The following is a 21,731-nucleotide window of genomic DNA, read 5'->3' as shown; positions in this document are numbered from 1 at the left end:
GAACCAGGGTAGAATATCTTAACACTGCTCAGAAACAGGCCAATTCTTGGATCCACATTGAATAAAGAGACTGTTTACTCGATTTGATTGTCTAATTATTGCTGAAACCTAAATGAATATAAAATTATAAACTGTTATAATCGACTCAATGTGGCTGCGGATCTGCTCTGTGCATTATTATTCCTTTAACCGTTGTCAAGGCACATTTTGTATTTAGATAAGTTTAATGAAAGAATGACAAGTATAGATAGAGAATATTATTACAACATGTGTTTCTGTGTGGTTTACACTTTGTAATACTGAGACAAAGGGGAGAGTGTGGCCTAGGGGATAGAGTGGGTGTTCTGCAACAAGAGGGTTGCTGGTTCGAATCCCACTCTTTCCCATCTGCATGCCTAAGTGTCTTTGGCAAAGATACTGAACCCCTAAAATGGCCCATCATATATGTTGAGTGTACTTAAAATGTAAGTCACAAAAGCATCAGCTAAATGACATGTAATGTAATGTGACATAATCAAATGTGTATTCGCTGGAGATTCCTGTGTCCTCGGCTGAGACAAATGGTTTTCACAACCATACTACTGTCTGCAACAGATACAGTATAGGTATCTGTTGCAGACAACAGTGGTCTGCGAGAAACAGACTTGGAGACTGAGCAGAGGCCTGATGTAATTCTGTTGTGAGACTTCAAAGGGGTCCTCATTCAGATTGAAGGTGACCAAATCTAAGCCTGAAGACAACACGCATTCTGCCTCTGTGAAAGGAGGGGCTTATTTTAGTATGTAGCAAATGTGATTTCATTGTTCAAGGGCCATTGACTCGACTCTGATAAAGTGACGAGAGTGCTTTGTCCCCTAGCCGCAGCTAGGTAAGAATTGTATTATCCCCAAGATAATTGTTTGCTGTGTTATGTATTAAAAATCAAATTACACCGTCAATAAAAGGTTTCCTGGTAGTGAAAGCAAGAGATTGGCAACAACTGAAACCAACACGGCTGGACCTGTATTAGTTACTCAAACACACTTAATGAGCATGGGCTTACGGTTAATTTGACCACTGACTTTATTTAGCTTTCACCGTTAAACCATTTCAACTACTTTAACAGTTCCAGAATCTATTTTGAATGCGTTCTTATACAGTAGTGGCACTTTATTTATTTCAATTAAAATTATTATGGCTCTGCACTGGCAACAGCTGTGCCAGACATCTTGTTTTTATGTCGTCTGTACATCCATCCGTTCATTTGTCCTTTATCTCAGGAACACCTGGTTGCAATTTCTGACGAACAAATTACAATTTGCTCATCAAAGGTCATAGTGACCTCACAACATTTTTTCCTCATGATATTGTAATCTGCATATGACAGAATTTGACAAATGTCAAACTGGATACAATTATCAAGTGATGTTTATTTAATATCCAAAAGGTCAAATGTCAACTTCGCTGTGACATCACTGTGTTATGCAATAACTTGATCAATTTGATTTGTGCTAAAACTTAAAGATTTGACTTTTTATCCAAAATCTAACATTTGTTCCAACGTTGGGAGACATTTCGTATTGGACCTGTAATGACCTGTTTCAGATTCAAAATATACTGTCAGCATGACCTATTGCATGCCCTTTTGCCCTTAATGGAGGACATGAGCTAGCAAATCCCTCCTGAGCAGACAATCGTGACACCAGAGCTGTAACCAGCAGCTGTGGAGGCACCACAGATGAGTGAGCATTGTCAAGTGCTCAACTGTTGCACATTCAAACTTTATTTTGGTAAAAATTATAGCCAAACTGCAATTTGACTGGTTGGTGGAGACATAACTACAATGAATTCTAGTTTGATACGTATCCGATTGCAGTCCATCGAAGATTAGTAGAATCCTGTTGTTTTTTACTTTAATCTGATACCACAGGTACAACCCAGCCATTTTGAGGCTAATATCTTGTGTGGTCAACGCCTCTTTACTCAAGTTGGTTGTAAAACGGTAGATAGTGAGATACCTGAAAAGAAATTTATAAACAAAGCAAAGACTTTACACAGTCTTCTGTAGGGGTACTCACCATAAATAAGAACAACCGACTCCTCGATGGCGTGCTGGTAGCTGAACTGGGAGTCGAGCAGCGCCCGGCTGACAAAGGAGCCATAGTAGGTGGACTGGTACCAGCCCACATGCAGATGGTCAATATTGACGTGACGCAGTGAACGCATCATCTCCATCTGGTACTGGACTACAGGCAGAGAGAGAAGGGTGGGAATGGAGAGAGGGACGTTGTCGGGGACAGAGAGAAAGAAAAAATTTAATTTAGAATGAACATAGAAATTAGATTAACTTTTTGGGATCTGCAACTATCTGGTCTCCATCTGGAGCTGGACATGGTGCACGAGCCGAGGGAGGGAGGATGTGACAAACATGAGAAATGGCGAAAAAGAGCAGGGATGTCAAGATAAATTAATTGAAACTGAGAAAAACAAAGGCTTCATCTTCTGTTACCAAGTGGTTGTGGTGGAGATTTCTAAAACAAACATCAACTGGGATGACAAGTCACCCTTTCGTTCTTTGTGAGAAAATACATCCTGGTAGGGCGACAACAGCTGGACAGATACACACACAGGTTTCTGCTACTGGAGAGAAGGCCAGATAGATTGCGAGCACAGCCTTTTCATTACACCAGACACATCCTAAGGACGCTCTGCCAGAAATACAAACTACCTGCCTTGTTGGCTGTAAGTAATAACCGAAAGCAAGCGAGCTAAACAGCATCTCCATGCAGGCTAGCTGAGGGAGGTTGATAAATCAGGGTGTTATTGGGCAGCTGTGGCCCCCAAGACCCCAGACTGTAGAGCACATCCTTCTCCTGCTGGGGCTGTTAGAGACAACAAACCGAATAGGTGGAGAAGAGGTTGAGTGGAATGCAGATGGGGTAAAAAGAGGGACAGTTCAGGGAGGGAAAGGGGAACAAATAATTAAGGAGAGAAACAGTGGAGAAGTGGAAAATTACAAAGAAGAGAGAAGAGAAACTACATTTTTGAAATTATGGGTCATTTTAACAAGGGCAAAATGTCTCTTGGAATATTTCTAATTACCTGAATTCAACCCCTGGTGTTGATGTTATGTAAAACAGGGTATGACTTCATTCAAAATATATGAACATGTGCTTTGGTCACTTTGACATTTGACCTGACAATTATTCCTCACAAAACTATTCAGAGCTGCCATTGTGGCAGTTTGCAGATTAAGTCTGAAACATTTAAGAATCTTTCTCCATCTATCTGGACAACAAGCACACACACAAAAATCGCAAAGGTCTGCCCACAAATTCTGCAGGTGTGTGCCATGAAAAGGAGGGCAACGCTAAGGTGCCTTTTTCTGCCGACAATAAAATCTCATTGAATTTGTGAACATCTGGCTTGGAGCACTGGATGGGGGCAGACAGGCGGAATGGGCTTATTCACAACCTGTCCTGCAGGGATGGACTGTATGTACCAATCTGCCCTTTTAATCTAGCCTTCAACTTAGTGACTGACATGGTCAGTGAGACAAAAGTAAGCAAAGCAGATGAATGGAAGAACTACAGAAGGGAGGAGGATAGGAATGAAGGAGAGGAAGATAGGGGTGCATGAGGGTGTGAGAGAGACTGCAAACTGTGTAGCAATTCTGATATAAACCACAGGAGGAGGATGTGTAAAGGTGGTGTCTGGCACTGTTTGCGTTTCATCGCCATAGTAGCACACCCACAGGACAAATATGTGTTTAGTAGCATCTATTTTACAGAGAAAATTTGCTGGTGGGGTTAGGAGCTTCTTCTTTGACGGTGGTGACTAATGAGAAGCATGTTCTAACCAAAACGTGTGGGAGAGACAAGTAGCGGAAGAAGCAAAAGGGAGATTGTGAGGAAAGAGACGAGTGTTGGTGACAGACAGAGCGAGTCTGTCGGGGAGTTGCTCTGCCCAGAGGCTGGCTAGCAGCTGACTCTAAGACAAACAGAGCTCAATGAAGAAGGAAGGCATTCTCCCACCCAACTACTAACTACTGTATCAGTCTCTGCACTTCTCTGCCATTAGTAAGGGGGCTCACCTCTCATGCGCCACTGATGCGTATACCTGCCCCTCTACCCTATCATTAGTGGGCAAATTGTGCACAAAGTGATCCGTCTCTAAAGTGAACACTGAAGGCTGGAGGATTGACAAGAGGCAGGGAAACCAATCAGCCATTTCGCGTCTTCTTGCTGTGCACAAATATTCTCCTATTTGTTATTTTTTGTTATTATTATGTGTAAAATAGCTTTATGCTTATGGATGGGTCGGTGGATGGCTTGATTCCATTGTGATATGTTTTATTAAATTAAGTCAAATCACAAACTACTAACTAGGGCTGCTCGATTATGGAAAAAATCATAATCACGATTATTTTGGACAATATCGCAATGATGATTATTCAAACGATTATTAATATGTGCCCTTATTCTGAAGTCTATGCTTTATTTTTTAAATGACTGTGACTGGAAGTACCAGTCAGTTCAGGTTCCGGTAAATGTCCCCATCTGCCCCCCCTCTACAGGCACACAGAAAGAGAGAGAAAGAGAGGGGTGGGGGATGGGGGATGGCTATGAGGACCACCATCATTTACCCCCGAACCCCTACATTGAACGGGTTACATACAACAACAAGCGGAAATCACGGGCTGACCAGCGCAGAGAAATGTGGGTCTGGTGTGAGCAGCCCGGCGGCTGCACGCTGCAGAATGAACGCTGTGCGGCAGCTACATTGTGTGGTGCTGCTCCTTGTCGGATTCCTTGAATCCGAAGTGTTCCCATACAAGATCACTTTTTCTGTCCTTTTTGTCGATCGAACGGGCCTGCCCCCCCTCTGCCATTTTCCACTCGTGCTGTTGTTTTTAAATACTGCCGGTCCCCACACACACACACAACTCGCCTCCTTCACTTTACAGCTGCTTGAGATTGAGTGCCAGTCAGCTAGCTGCGTTGAATGCTTTGGTAGAAGGACTGAATTGCGCATGCTCTTCTCTTTTCGAAAAAAATTCCAAACGATTTCTTCAACTCGTTTGAGTATCTTTGCACCCAGTAATCGAAATCACGATTAAATTTCGATTAATCAGGCAGCTCTAATACCAACAAAATACCCCCAGTTTGACAGGCGGGTCTGTGACCAGCGCTTCGCGGCTGCAGGACCGGATGGCTGCTTGTCTGTGCTGGTTTACCTCTGTCCTCCAACTGGCTGGGCTCAGAACACCCAGTCACTGGCTTACCTCCATCCCCCCTCCCCCCTGCAAGTAATGTTTAAAATGTATGTGCTTATGTGCTGAGGTGTTTTTTTCCTGTTCCCACACTGTACTCCTCTAGGAGCATAGTCTGGGGGTTGTTTTTCTCTTCTCCCTCCCCTCATGTTATGCTGTAATCTTTCAACCTTCTTTCGATTTCGTTGCCTCTGTACTTGTACTCTGTGTAATGACAATACATTTGAATCCAATCCAATCCGTTAACATGCCAATCATTCATTAAGTGACAATAAAAACTCAGTCACTTGCTCTGATCTACTACCAACCTCCAGATCCCCAATGCATTTAGGAAAACTAAATATAACCTGAATTCAAAGTGATTGGCTCTTTGTCGGATGTTTAAAGTTTGGATTCACAGTGGATGCAGTGTTTTCAAAGTAGTCAACAAATTCTTCTCAGTGTCCTTGACTTCTTTGCAACTGGTTTCATTCAGAATCTCCAGTGTAAGAGTCTAAAACGGGAAACGTTGTTGATCTGTAGGAAGATCAAGCAATTATTTCTGTGCTGAGAATTTAAAAAGCACAGGGATGGATACAAAGAAATTATAAAAACATGGGATTCCACAGTGTTTTCCCCAAGGCTCGTAGGTCAACTGAGCAGCTGCAAGCCACAGATAGACCGAGACCCTGCGGAGTATTCACACACAGTGATGGAACACCTTGTTATTTTTCCTCGGTTTACTCTGTTAAGAACATAATACCTCAGGAGAAGCATGGTTGTGGCATCACCAAGCTATATGGGTGCTTCTCAGTAGAAGGGAAAAGGAGACAGACTTAAACCTTCGGCACGACAATGATCCAAATTGTAGAGCCAAGACAATGCTGGAGTGGCTACGGGACAAGTCAGACTGGCCTTCAGTAGCCCAGAATTAAACACAGAACATCTGTGCAGAGACGGCAGCTCACACATGCTTCCATCCAATCTGCTGGAGCTTTGGAGGATCTGCCTGGAAAAATCCAGGTGAACAAAGCTTGTAGAGACTTAACCCAAGAAGACTCAGCTGTAATTAAAGCCAAGGGGACTAAGAATAAATAATGCTGAATAAAGGGTACTCATTAGTAAATGGTTAGATTTTTTGTTGTTGCTAAAAACATATTTTTCATGTGATGTTTTGGAATATTTGATGTAAAATGGCAATTTTGTTCATTTACAATTAATATCTACAACAAAGTTTAGCAGAAAAGTCAAGAGGATTAAACACTTTCTGAAGCTGCTTTATAAACCAAAAAAATCATAATACTGCTGCAAATACATAATACTGCTGCAAAGTGATTTTTATAATACATTTTAAATCCAGTAGTCTCTGATATACAATTTAAAATGGGTGCCCTTTTCAAATAATCTAGGACCAAATAAGTGGACAAAAAAACATGTGAACATTACATGCTAATTTTCCTTATATGAATCAACGTCTACAAGAACATGAGATATATGAAAATAACAGAAAAGGACTGGATGTTTTCAGAAAGCACATCTGACTTTGCTTTTTGGATGACACTCCTTTCAACACTCAAGCAGACCAAAAAACCTACAAACTGCAACATGCCATTCCCATGTCAAATAATTATGACCACGGAGTGATGTAAATGCCACCTTTGTTTTAAAAAACCCACCGCAACAAGACAAAAACTGACCCCCAGTACACTAACATGGTTAAGCCTCTGGAGATCTAGAGAACCTGTTACAAGAACATGTTACAAGGTACGTTTTGTATCAACATTAAAGTATTTTTGAGATATAAAAATTATTATTAATAATTTTTTACATTTGAAGAGGTATTCCGGGAAAAATATGTTTTATCCTCAATATTTTGTTACCTTGGCTTTTGACCAATCACCAACTGGAGATACCCTCCCAAGTAAGTTTGGTGGAAATTAGTTGATACATTGTTTAGTTACTTTTTACACACACACAAAACATTATCCTGCTTGCGCCGCTATGCTGACGCGCAGGATAATAATGTTTTTACGTTATTTCGACTACCACTTGGATGGAGGCGATGAATGTTATGAATGTGGGCGCTACCACTGATCCACGAAAATGAACCAAATGGCTTTTAGGTCGTAGCTGGTGGGGCCAGTGGACATGTTGTGTAATCAGTGTGTGCCTGAACACTGTGTTACGCCAACTACCGTGTCAACCCTAATGTTGATCTGAACCTCAGGCTGATATGTGAAGGTTAGGGAGCAGGAGCATAGCAGGTATTTGATTCTCATTCTCTATCCCTTTCTAAAACTATGTTAGCAGCCACTGTGGATCACAGACCTGTTTCAGGAGAGCCCTCACATGATAATACAAAACAAATATCTTGGAAAACTATAGCTAGTCCTTGCATGGCCAGCTAGTTTAGAAGCTATACATCTGTCTATATTCTCTGTCCGAAACAGGAAAAACCCTTCTTGCTCCCCACTGTAGTATAAGTAAGACAGCTGGTGATACTTTGTGGATGGAGCGGCAGCATTAGCCAGAGAATAGCCAATTTAACAATATCATCAAGGCATAGAGGGGAAGCATGCGCCACTGTTTGCTTTTCCTCACTCATTTCTACTGCCCTGACGCCTCTCCTATCAATCAATCTAGGTCCCGAGGCCAGACAGGGAATGAGTCTGCCCATTCCCTTTGCACTGCTCGATTGTGTGTGCGGTGTGTTGGTGTGTGTGCATGTGAGACAGACAGCGAGAGAGAGGGAGGGAGGGAGAGGGGGAAAAGGAGTGTGTACGTAAGACAGAGAAAATGAAAGTGTGTTTAACGGCGTATCTGTGAAATCATGAGTTCAGCGAGGGAAACAGAAAGCGAGGAAGGAAACAGGACATGATGGTAAGTGAGAGCAGAAACTGTGGGATAGCAAGAATATGTTTTTCTAGGTGAGCAGGTGGGTAGGCATAAATGAGTGGAAAACACACTGAAATAGTACAAACTGGGAAATGGGAAGCCTAAGGATACCATGTGCTGCATGCTGTTTGAATCGCTCATGTGTTTGTTTGTGTGGGCATATATATATATCAATACAGCTGTGAGGGCCAATTTTGGTCCAATGCCATCATTGTGGGGGATAAACAAAAATAAAATAAAATTGGCTTTTTGATTGGTAAGATTACATTTTAGGGTTACAATTGTAATTAGGTTAGGCATTTAGTTATGATGATTGGGGTAAGGGGCCAGGGAATGCAATATGTCAAGGAGTGTCCTCACAACTATAGAGACACGCGCTTGTGTGCGTGTGGAGATATTTATCAGCTAGTAGCTAAACTTTACACCTTCGGCAGTAATGTTAAGAATCATAATCTACAAGGCGATTCCGGTGTGTGCTCGTGTGACTTTATGTGCGAGTGTGTGTCTTTGCAGTGAATCAGACAGATAGTCCATACTCTAATACTCAATGACACAAGAGGTGAACTGCATCAGACCTTGCATGCTGCTACAGGCCACAACATCTCAGTAAAGGCAGTGAGATGTGGGCGAGCCTGTCTCTGTGTGTGTGTGTGAGAATGCACATAGCGGTGTGTCACAACATATTCTAATCACCTACCCGACAGGCTGATGGGGCCTTGCCTGAATAACTGTTGTGGTTACACACACACATAGGAATAAAATTGGTTGTTATATGATTTATAAGAGAGTGAAAAATAATTATTTTATTATAAGTCAAGAGACGAGTTTGCTTTCTGACGAAGTATAGAAACATTTTTTCTTTTTGATGACCCATCAATATCGTCTCGGAGTTGAAAATAAAAACAGAAAACAGTCCTTTCGGATGATTGATGCAACTGCTATGTTGGCTGGATTGCTAATTCCTCATATTCTGCCCGAGGTGCTTAGTGGTGGCAACAAAGAATGCTCATCTTTGCGTTTCATATATACGTCAGAGGCAAAAGGAAAGAAGACACGCGTTTATGTGATTTACAATTTAGAGACACCTTATTCTGCCAGTGTTTTGCTCTGTGAAGAAGTATTTTGTTCCACACCTACATATTTGTTTCATCTTCTGAATGGACTTGGAACAAATCTAATTTAGTGAGTCTACACTTACAAACAATTCATGTAACAAACTTTTACTTCACGCTCAATTCTGACATTCATTAACTTTATCAAAAAAAACTCAGAGCTGTTTTGTAATGTAAAAGAGAGAGTCAGTTTTCTTTAAAATCCTCTGTGACACTTTTGTTAAGCATTGTTTAAATGCACTTGGTTTGACTTAACCTCACTTGCTGCAAAACACTACATCTGCTATTGTTTACTGCGGTGTAGAAAGTGGATCTCTCTGTTTGAAGGCCTCGGGACAACCTGTCTGTTCTGCCTTGTTGCTCTACTGCTGCGTTCCTGTTTACCCTTCCTCTCTTAACCATGCTTCTCCTCTGGATTCCCTAAATAAAAACAGATAATACATGCTGACTTTTTCTCCTCCTCAGAGTCTGTTCACCACAATACAAGACATTGGTATTGTGTAGAGTCCTGAGAACTTGCAAACCAAGTGTTCATTGATGCCCTGAGCATTTTGGGTCAATACAATTTATTATTGAGGGAAAGCTCAGTCGTCGTAGATTGAAATGTAATCAAGCTAGAAAGTAATACGATATTTTCAAAATGAATAGAGAGAAAATATAGCTGCAAGCATCAAAGATCCAGGTCCAAGCAGTTAATGGAGAGCACATAAATGAAATGCGTGGATTCGAAACACAGATATTTGTTTATCCAGTAAACTTTACTCATCGACTGTGCCACTAAGGAGACATGGTAGCTATGATATAACTGGGATATTTTGTTCAATTCTTACAAAAAGGGCATTTGCAGTCAAATGTTAGAGATAACATTTTATCACAAATTACAATTCCTGTATATTGTCAAAAACATGGTAATCAAGCATTTGGTGAACTAGAAAATGCTGTGTATGCTGTACATTATGAATAACAATAAGATATTGAATGTCAGAGCGCACTTTTAAAATATCTGGTAACCATTTGAAACTAGTATCCAAATTAGTTTAGGTAACATTTGAATGAAGAATTGTGGAGATAAATATGTTAATTGATTTAGCATGGTTTAAAAACATAATTTAGCTGACTCTGGGTCTGTCAGACATACAGGCGATTCATTTTGATTTGTACAGACTTTTCAAAATTCCTGGAAAAAAATTTTTTTCACATTCTTCGAAATGATGCCAAATTACACCAGATCGAAAGAAGAACCTCTGACGAGTTAGTTTGAATTTTACAGAGCAGAGGACCATTGAATTAAATAAGGAGACACAGGGTGAAGGCAGAAAATGATAGTTATTCTCAAGGATATTAAAGATATATCATCTCATGCACAGGTCTGTACCGTGCACCCTGGAAGTGAGACGTTGTAAAGTGTGAGCCACTGAGGCTAAATTTGACATTTTCAGAATGTATGGATCTATTCCCTCATCCTTCCTCACCACCCATGTGTAACTGAGATTTAGCCTGATAGCACCAGCGAAAACACAGTTTCCTCCATGAAAAACACCAATCACGGCTCTTAATTAGTCCCACTGGCACAATAACATATGTCAATTAGGCTTTGAGCTATATGACATTGCCCTTGAGTGAACTAACAGGAGCTTCCTACATACACCTCGGACTAATTTCTTAAAGAAAACAAAACAATTTTCACTTCCAATAAACAGGACAGACACAAACATGCAGGTACAGGGCTGACTAAACTGCTTTTATTAAGCAGGCTGGTGGCTTCCAGCACCATTTACTGCAGCCGAAAATAAAGAGAAGCCAAGATTTAAAAGAAAAGATGAAAAATAACCACATAAAAACTCTAACTAAACCACTTCCCCCCAAACAACTAAGAAAACTAAATGAGCACCAGAATATTGAAGCAACCATGTTGAGAGGCACTTTCATTAAAGGTGCAAAACAGTGATTACCAGCCAGGGAATGTAACCCAGGGGTCACATGAAAATATTTTAAATATCTCAACAATTTGAAAAAGATGAAAATTACAATATCAATAAAAAAAATACAGTGAGATGTCTCACCCTTAGCTCATGTAACTTCTGGAGTCTGAAGAATTGCAATAACAAGCTAAAGAATAGAACATTTTGACTTTGCCTAGATGAATCAATACCTTTCCAAAAAAATGTAATATTAATGAAGAGAATAATGACATGATCTTATACAATTTCAGTAGTTGAAAAGTAGTTAAGTAGAGTTTTGATTGAGTGAAACAAATGTTAAGCGAAAGTTTCCTGTCAAAAAAAGACTCACATTATATTTTTCATTTAAAAAATCGTCTTTGTTTAAAGCCAACTTTAAATTTGACTATGAATCAGCATTAAGAAAAGTTATTTAATTTCTAGAGCTAATCACCTTGCTCAGTAAGAATACTGCTTACTTGTCTCACTCCCTTTCCCATTTCACATATGCCTCACAGAGCACATGGCCCTACAGACCTGCGGCATCTTGGGTACTTCTGTCAAAGACATTAGGTTCAGTCACATTCTTTGCTTCCCTTCCTCTAAAGAGAAAGGAGGACAAACACTTTCTTTCCAAGCATTGTCAAGGTCAGCAGCTGCTGATGTGAGAGAGCAGATAGCTCGTCCTCCTGTCACGCAGTTTCGTCCGTCCACACGTTCATCTGTCGGAGGGAGGGAGCAGTGATGAATGTGCGAGTTGTCGGGAAGTAAATGGTGGTATCGAGTTGTGGTCTAGTCCGGGGTGTCAGGAGAGACACCGGGCTAATTTTCAGCAGCGAGGCTATAATGGGATGTGTGTGCCTATTTGTGAGTACGTCAGTGTGTTTGTGCGAGTGCACCCACTATGATCCATGTTCCACCTGGCACAGTGGATTAGGTGCAATTAATCTTAGTTAAGCAAGCCCCGCAGAGGGCTGCCTCCCTAAAACGTGCGTGCACATACAAACAGACACTAGGCCACAACCAGGCACACAAACACCCTCAGTGATGCATGGGAGAGGGTGAGAGCGTAGGGGAGCAGCTGCTTTGTGTGCTTAACACACTGACGAGTTCACCATATGCACATTTGACAGCACCGCTTGTCACAGGGCTTTGTTTGTACAGTGGGAATAGGGAGATGATGTGGAGGAGGAACTGATGAGCCTGTTTGTTTTAAATCCTAGTTTGGGGCAAGGAATTCTCACTTGATCTCCTTGTCAGCGCTCATTTAACAACCCCTAAGCTAGCAACAGGTACAAAGTGTTTGAGTGTGCATGTATCGTTATGAAGGCATACCACACATCTGCTGTCCTTAATATGTATCAGCTATACATATTTCTTTTTCAATTATGACTCAATATAAAAGTCTGTATGGAAATGATACATTTCATAAATGAGACTTGTATGAAACACTGCAACTTAAAAGTCTTTCATCAAAAACAAATCCGAGCCTAAATCTATCTAAATCCTTCTCTTTATCCTGTCATCTCCGTGCTGGGGACAACAAGTGTAGCAGCTACAACCTGTGCATGTATTCACAGGTGTAGTTCCCACAGAGGAGCAATTAATTGCAGCGGCATCACCTACATCATTTGTTTAATCCGTATGCCACATGGCCTCACCTATGTAAAAAAAAAAAAAATACTACAACTGTCAGAATCACATGAGTAAACGTTGGACCATAGGTGATTAATACAAACCTAACGGAGCAGCAAGTGGGAGGGAAACATTCAGGCATTCAGGTTCCTGCAAGCAAATGTTCTGTTCTTTTTTCTGCATAAATAATGTTAGATATGTAACAGTTGAATCATTGCTTGGTTTTTTATTTCTTCACCATCGAGATTACCTAGGTCTGACGGGTTTTGCCAGATGTAACTCAAAACTATCAAACAAGGCACCGAGTCAAGAAAGCTTCATAAAAATAACCAGTAACTCACATACAACCTCAGCACCAGCCTACGGGTTTGTGTTGAGAAAGATGAGCATGTTAACATTCCCCGAGGTCAGACCCGAACGCAGCCTGGTGACCGTCAGTCCAGCCGCCGAAAAAACTCCCTCTGAGGGAACAGACGTCCCCGTGAGACACAGGTATCTCCATGCTAACTTCCCTAGCGGCTCGGGTGTTTGCGCTCCCCTCGTACGTGTCAGACCTAGTCTCCCCCAGTCTCTGGGATAGCTTCGCAGTATTGGCAGTGAACCAAGTCATTTTTAACTCAAAATGGTCCCACTCTACACTTCGCCATGACCTCTTCATGTTTACTTTGGAAAATGGAAATACACGGTAACTCGCAGCCAGTCGCAGGTAACTGAGTAGGCCTGTGATCTTTTATCAAACACTGCCCCCCGTGGTCAAATGCGTAATTAGCGAATTTCCTCGAGGAATTTCTTAATGATCAATTAATCGATCGTCGATTAATTATGCCCATCCCTACAAGTGACGATTGTTTCTATACTTTTCTCTAACTTTTTCTCGCCATTACTTCTTGCTTGTCATCTTGCTCCATCTTTTCCCAGTTCTCTCCTTCCTTCTGCCCTAAATGTCAATCTTTGCTCGGTTTCTCAAATTGTTCCCTCATAGGTATCCCTTTTTTTCCATCAACCCCTCATTCCTCCCTTTCTTGCCAACCTCCATTTCTCTCATCCTTGTCACATCCTTCTCACGTTTTTATCTTTTAACCCTCCTCTTGCTCCCTTCAGCCCACCTGGATTAGCAACAGCCCAGAGTGATGCATTTTGACCCTACCTCCGCACACACAAAATTTTATGTGGGGCTGAATCGTGATGAGACAAAGGAGCGGATGAATAAAACAGTGGAACTGATGGCAGTGGTGACGGCACCCAGGGGACCCACACTCTTGATTTATAACTCCGGGTGAAAATTCAAAAGCAGATACAGCTCCAGCTCGCTGCTAACAGCCAGTCTCAGATCTACACTACAGGGGGAGAGACAGAAAGCAGAGATAAAAAGATAGAGAGGGGGGGAAGGAGGAAAGGTGAGAGACTGGGGACATTGAGCCAAAAGAGAGCGAATAAGAATATTTAAGCGCTCAGGAAAGGTGCCCCTCATAATCCTAATACATTACGGTGACCATAATATATTTAATGTATATATATTTCCCTTAAAAGGTGGGATACCAAGTGATTTCTAATTAGCCTCACTGAGGGAGAGCACTGAAAAACGGAGGGAATCAATTTCCCATTTAGGGCAGGGTAGTGATCTATTGAAGGTCTAACCCCGAGAAAGACCTGATCAGAATGGATTAGAAACAACTTTTTAGAAAACATGCACGCACGCACGCATGCAGGCCATGCTGCATACTGAATAGTGTATTTACTGGGAGGAGTGGAAAGATCATGGCAGAGGTATTTTTAATACCCCTGACTTCAATTAACCCACCGTGAAGCACACGACAATTAAAGCTCCCAAAACCGAGGACTAACCTTGCAGACCCTACTGGAGGGAACCGCTGATGTAATTGGCCTTAATTAGTTCTGTTTGTATTTTCTCTTCCAATTCTTTGGCTTGCTTTAAGCAGATTAAGATTTATTTTAAAATGTTGTTTCACAAGCCTCCCCTCCAACGAAAAATGTTCAGCTTGATCTTGACAGATAATTCTCTAGCAATACAATCTAGGGAAGGAGTATAGATTCACTCTTGGATAAAAGGTGTGCATTACTCAAGCCATAGGATGTAGGTTATTAAAACAATTATTAAAAGCAAACACGTCTTTAAATATTGAAACAAACATTGTTTCAAACCCAACACTGATGAACACGTCCACACACTGAAACTCGACAGGGGCATGGGAAGTAGGTTTGCTCACGGTCAAATAAAGTGCACTCTTTCTTTGAAGCCATTTGAAATCTTATTTCTTGGTTATCACAATGAGCAAGGTAGCTTAATTATAAATAATGAAAAATGGGAGCCAACCGATGACTTAAAGAAAAATCATTTGTATTATAATTTAGTAAATGTATTCTCCAGTTGTAAAGGGACTTTTCTACTGTCTGTTTTCACAATGAAAGGTCACGCTTGAATTATCTTAAAAGCAGACCTCAAATAACAATAGGTGGTGATGTAACAATAATTAATGTATTTTTTCATTAAAATTAGTGGGGACTTAAACAATTTTCTGTGGTGCGTCAGTCCACCCTCACAATGGCCCCAAGTACTTAAATGAATAGATCAGTACAAGCACCAGTTTGAATTATTGATACAAATGGTATTTCGCCTCAATTGGGTGTAATTTTGTGTTAAAGGCTTGAGGGGGTTGTTTCACTTATTACTGTCTAATGTTTTGGTTTGACTACACAGACCCATTGCTTTTCAGAAAATAAATTAGGTAATTGAGGCTTAATGTGTTAATTGCACCAAAGCAGAGCTCATTTTAAAAAAGAAAGTGTAATGTATCCAAAGTTTTCAAAAAAGGACATTGATATGGGTTTTATGATATGTAGACCCTAAGGCAGGCTTGCCCTCAGTATACGACAAAAAACTCTGGTCAGGCTCTTAAGAGCAAAGTGCTGCAAACTAATGAAAAAAATTCACAATCACAAAATGTATGGCCAACAAAAAGGAGAAGCATTCGGGGGGGGGGGGACTCGCATTGCAGTGGATTTATTATACTTTCGAGTCATTTGGCAGCCAGAGGCACGGGAGGTACAGACCTTTTGGTATTGACTTGTCAGAGCAGGACAAGCAAACGTGTAACTAATAACATTAAAGACTGCTTGGATCCATTTAGTTTCCAGTGCACCATACCAATGGGCCAGCACGCGCAATTGCGATGCCTAGAAATGGAATAGAGCCATGATTAATGTTATTAGTTACACTTGTGGTTGACAAGTTTAAATGTCTGCTTTTAGAAAGGTGTGTTGTTTATAGAGAGTGAGTAAAGAATGGACTGCCTCCAAGTGAACGACAAACGGTTCAGTCATGACTTTTAGGGCAAAACCCAACAACCAAAATATATCCTTTTAAGCCGACATATATCATAATTAAGAATGAGGATTAAAAAAAACAACCTAAGAAATAACAGAGACTTTCTTGAAGTAAATGCAGTGATTTCTTCTCCCTCCAAGTTGTTAAATAAGCTCATTAGGAGCAACTTTGCCATGTTCTCCTGCCGAGGTTGTATGATATTGTTTGGAAACAAAATATACCATCAGTAATTCAGATCAATGTAAAAGTTTACAACAAATGTACAGCTATAACACTAACCTAAGGTCTAATCAGTCAAGACATGTTAAAACTCTTGCATATGCATGTGGGGCCTTTAGATGGCGTCGTTTCAAGGGATTTAGATAGTTTCAGATTATAGTTTCAGAAAATGTGTTTACAGGTTAACACATTTTAGAGAATTGTTTAAATGACAGCTATTTTATAGGGACTTGCTCTGGGCTTTCCTTTTGGAGTTTTAATCCTTGCCGCCAGTTTTCCCATTGTACGGATGCATTATTTTTATTTCACTGCTCAATCATATTCACATCATCTGAAGTTGTGAGGCTAATTGGTTTGCTGAGCATAAGCAACTAATAACTGAAAAGAGGGTGCCAATCAGCAGAAATCAACCTCGTTAAGGACCACAAGTTGTTTATACACCAAGAAAATCTTTCCGTGCTCTTTTTAATTAAGTGTCTTGTTAGGATTGGAGTAGCAACAACCTGTTATATGTTGTTGTGTCAGATGTCCAAAATAAATGGTCATTGGCTAAGAAAAGGCTGTTGTGTGTTGTCTGAGGTGCCCGGCTGAAATCAAAACATGTCTGATTACTGAATCAGGACACATCAGAAAACAAGCTCCCTTAAAATTTGTTTGCCAGCCAGTTTGACAACTGTTCCCATCCTCTGGGCCAAGCCGAAGCGTAACATGAGCCCAGACAAGGGAACTGGCAGCCCTGCCACCTGTGCTGGGCAGAGAGCTTGTAGCTTGGCATGGGGCTGTGGGACCGCCAGAAGGAATACAATACAAATACTTCTTAGAGGGGGAAAAAAAAAACAATAATAAATATACATACGTTTTTTATTAGTTTGTATGTATGAGGTCAAGAACACATTAGCAAACTTGCATGAGAAATATATATATATGGGGGGGGGGGGGGGGGCAAAGTAATAACTCCAAATACAGGTTATCTTCGGCTGTCATTGATGGACTGCTCTCGTCACAAAAAGATTACACAAAACCTTCCGTGGCTATTTAAAGACATCATTTTCAGGAAATGAATGCTTCATTTCCAGGGCATAATTACTAACAGGACGTTGGTTGGGTACTCGCATCATTTGTCTATCCAACAGTATATTGCTTAATAAATCCTCAAATCGTTGTGCCAGGGACGGAGGGAGGATTTGATAGTGGAGTGGAAAGATCAAGAGTATTAGCGAGGTGAAAAGTGAAACTGGCTTTTTTTCAGGGCTCTGGGGCAAGGAAACAGCCAGGCCAGAGTCATGGGTTCCATGCATAGCTCCACTTAGTATTAATTTGGGTCTGTTCATACCAGTTTGGACTTTACAGATTTCCCCAGCTCTGTCAGTAATTTACTCCTCATCTCTGTGTCTATCATTCCCGCTGAGCACTGCCAGCTGAACCGAATCGAGCCAAACCGAGTGGCGCCCCTCCATCTCTATCGTCTAAGTTTACAAATTCTGTTGTTTTTACCCAGTATACACAATGTCCGATCAAACTCTTTGTGTGTGATTGCGAGAGACTAGCTGAATTCTGAATGAATGCGCAGCTGTGAAGAAATATATGACGCCTCTAAGAAAAGAATGGATCATTATGTGATCTTTGATTGATATTGCAGCGCCATTTCGTACAAATCTAAGTTTAAATTGTAGCAGGTAAGAGATGTCAGCAAAGTCTGTGGTGAGAGAGTGAGAGAGAGAGAGCGAGAGTGAGAGAACATATCAGTAGAGCTACCTTTCCCCTAGGTTCTGGGACTATCATAAAGAAGCTACACAATTTATTTATAGTAATCAACCGCTGAAAGGGATGAATTTGGCAAACATGACGTTGTTTCCACTTGACAAAAATTTTTTGGGGAAGCGGAGGCAGCCGCCGCTCGATTCTCTGTGCAGAAAAAGCCCTGTAAAAGACGGGATTGTGAAAAGTAGTAAAGGAAAGATCCAACGCCAGTGATTGCTGAGGAGGAAGAAGGGACATTGTGGGCAAGAAGGGCAGAGGCATGAGAGGGGGAACAGAAGAAAATACAAAAAAAGAGCAGGCTAATTTGGTTCTATACCTTCAGGATACCTCCTCCTGCTCCTGAACAACAGTGACATGGGTTGGATGTTAAGCATACTTCCCAAAATTGGTAGTGAGCAGCATGTAGTTGATGTAATCCCAGGAAAATGAATCCTGATGTACAAGTCTGAATTTGACTTAAACAATTAAATGAAATGTGGCTAACTAATTGAAATTCAAACATTGAGACTGTTTATGTTCACCTGCTTTTGAAGCTCGATCTACCAAAAAGCAAATAACAAGTGACACAGAAATAGCTTAGTGAGTCACTGCAGAAAGGATAATTAACCCTTTGACTTCTTTTCTTTTTTTTTTTTACACTATAGTGCACTGTATCCAATGAAAAATATCATTGAAGCCACTTACTTTACTTAAATCCTTTCTGTGTTGCTGGATCTTGGGCAGTGAACTCTAAGCATTGTGCATTCCATGAGTATGAGCATGTCAGAGAGGAGACGCAGGCCACAGTTTGGGTTTCTCATGATGGCAGATTTTGAGTTAAAAAAAAAAAAAAAAAACGTGGACGGGTGCAATGCGAAGACCCACACGCCATCAAATATACACAGACTATGTTGACACCGAGGTTGGCAAGAGCCAGGGTCCACCACGTGCACCAGCACAGAGAGACGCCGCAGAGTTAGGTGTTGAGTATATTTGACAGTACACACAAAGTTTAGCGATGAAACTACTGCTTGATTTAGCTTTAAGCATCATTGAAAAACCTTATGAAAATAGCTTTTATACAACTAATAAACACAAAATATAAATGCACCCGGTACAGCACATACCTTCTCCAAGGCCAAACAGCTTAGACTTAAATCAAGCTGCACCGAAAATTGCACACAATGATGGATATCGGTCCTCGAAAGAGTTTTTTTTTTTTTTTCACATCAAGATTCATGAATTTCTCCCTGGGAAATTGGTAGAAATGTCGAGAGAAAAAAACTATCTCACAAAGCTTAAGCGAAAGGAAAAAAACTCCTGGATCCAGATTTGTGCGGATCCATGCCAATATTTAATAGGGTTCTTTCTTGGCCCGTGTCCCATCCTTCCACCAAGTTTTGTAGAACACAGTCCAGTACTTTTTGCTTACAAAGAAACAAGCAAATTACTCTGAAATGTCTAATGTAAACTTTTTCTGCCACAGTCCTTAATCTTTCTGTAAAGGTTTGTTTTTTTGCTGATACCACAACAATAGAAGAGGCCCAAAGCACATTATCAAAATGCAACTTGTGTGCCTCTATTGCACAAAATGTGGAAAGAATCACTACCTGCAGCTCTACACATCTCTCCAAACAGTTTGTCAATGAGAGCATGTCAGCACATGGGCAATAGCGGTGATGGGGTTCAGCAAAGGCTTTTTTCCCCTCTTATTTTAATTGGAGTCTACAGTGCGCACTTGATTACTTCCTTTGTCACATTACTCATGTTGTTCACTTGTGCTGCCATGGACTGTCCTGCAAGTACAGCTCCACACTGGCATCTGTTGATGGAAGAGCAGCATAGCACAGGCGTGCACACACACACATAGCTTTACTTCATGTCAATCACACACCTACGCACACCCACAAAACCCCACACACTCACACAGCTGCCTGATCCTGTCCATCTCTCCTTCAGAGGTATAGATTGGAGGAGTAATACAGATCTGAGGGGCCTGTAGCCGGCTTTCAGGTTAAAAAACACATGACAACACTGGTCCAGCTAAACACAGCAGAGAGACAGATAAACACATTGACTAAACGTGTGCAGGGTGCCTAATTAGAGAACAGAATACAAACTGCTCCGTGGACTCTTTCTAGAACTAAATCTCCAGCTTTATCTCTGGGGTGTAATGATTAGCTGATATGCATCAGGAAGTCAATACAATAGTCAGAGATCCGGCTATGGTGACAGAAAAGAAATTCAGATCCAACCAAAACCAGAGAGAGATTTATTAAAAATTGATACAAATGCCAAAAATATATATTTTAGCCAAATTACCTCCTGTTGAGGAAGTAATTGTTTGAGGCAATAAGCTGTTTTATTGTCTGTGTGGCATTGTTTACGCAGATGACACTGACCCTGCTATTGCCAGTCTGCTGTGTTTCACTGGAGACTATTCATTTATCACTTCCCATTGCTTGTCCATACTGATTTTGGCAATGTATTGGAGGCATCCCGTTTTTAGCCCATGAATTAAATTAGAAGTGATCAACTGAGCGGAGAAATATGACCTTCATTACTTCTGTTGGGTTCTAGATATTTGGAAGATTTTCAATATCTGAGATTAAGTTCACAGATCCTCCACAGAGACATGATTGTTTCAAAGTCACACCAAACTCTGTTGCTCTGTGTACTAGGGATGGGCTTTCTATTAAATAGTCTTCATCGATCGTCGGGAGAATTAATGACGAATTTTCGATTAATCATTCATATTTTCAAGTAAAAATTCACTATTTATAGGCTATATTAAAATGAAGTGAAAAAACAAAGCGCGTTTCCTCATTGAGATCTTTATTACAAGATGAACAAAATATTCGCTACCGTAACCTTCAGCAGCGGAGTCGACAGCTAGAAGCCGGTGCTACTACACACAATTGACACTCTTTTTTTTTCCTCCAAAATAATATAATAATGTAAAAAACATCATGTTAAACAACAACTTAACCACATCTATATAATACTTAGGTCTGACAGGTTTTGCCAGATGTAACTCAAAACTATCAAACAAGGCACCGAGTCGAGAAAGCTTCATAAAAATAACCAGTAACTCACAGAAAATTTCAGCACCAGCCTACGGGTTTGTGTTGAGAAAGATGAGCATGTTAACATTCCCCGAGGTCAGACCCGAACGCAGCCTGGTGACCGTCAGTCCAACCGCCGAAAAAAACTCGCTCTGACGGGACTGACGCCCCCGTGATACACAGGTAGCTCCTTGCTAACTGGACTAGCCTGGCCGCGGCTCTGGTTTTTGCGGTAACTCGCAGCCAGTCGCAGGTAACTGAGTAGGCCTGTGGCGGGTTTTTTTTCAAACACTGCCCCCCGTGGCCAAATGGTGTAGACGAGAGAGAAGAGAAGAGGTGGTCGAGCTGGTCAGCTGTGTGCGTAGGCAGACAATTCAGGCTCAAGTATGAAAACAAAACAACCAAATGTATAGGAACAGGATAAATTTATCATGTTTTGCCTGCATGAAACTTTTACTTGGAGTACCGCACTTTCTATTGCGGTGAGTTAGCGGATGAGATCATGAGTGCAGCATAAACACACTGAACAGAGACGAGCATTCTGCAGTT

The 21,731-nt window shown here is 41.0% G+C and overlaps 1 protein-coding gene across 1 annotated transcript in view; it reads right to left on the bottom strand.

Annotated features, from left to right (window-relative positions):
* LOC133964810 (eukaryotic translation initiation factor 3 subunit H) overlaps window positions 1–21,731 on the bottom strand; it is a 57,152-nt gene that overhangs the window by 24,044 nt on the left and 11,377 nt on the right. The window contains exon 3 of the mRNA XM_062399052.1: window positions 2,058–2,225. Coding sequence (XP_062255036.1) covers window positions 2,058–2,225 — 168 coding nt within the window. The remainder of the gene's footprint in view (window positions 1–2,057; window positions 2,226–21,731) is intronic.

Source organism: Platichthys flesus, chromosome 11 (genome assembly GCF_949316205.1).
Source record: "Platichthys flesus chromosome 11, fPlaFle2.1, whole genome shotgun sequence".
NCBI lineage: Eukaryota > Metazoa > Chordata > Actinopteri > Pleuronectiformes > Pleuronectidae > Platichthys > Platichthys flesus.
This window is presented reverse-complemented; position numbering and strand designations above follow the sequence as displayed.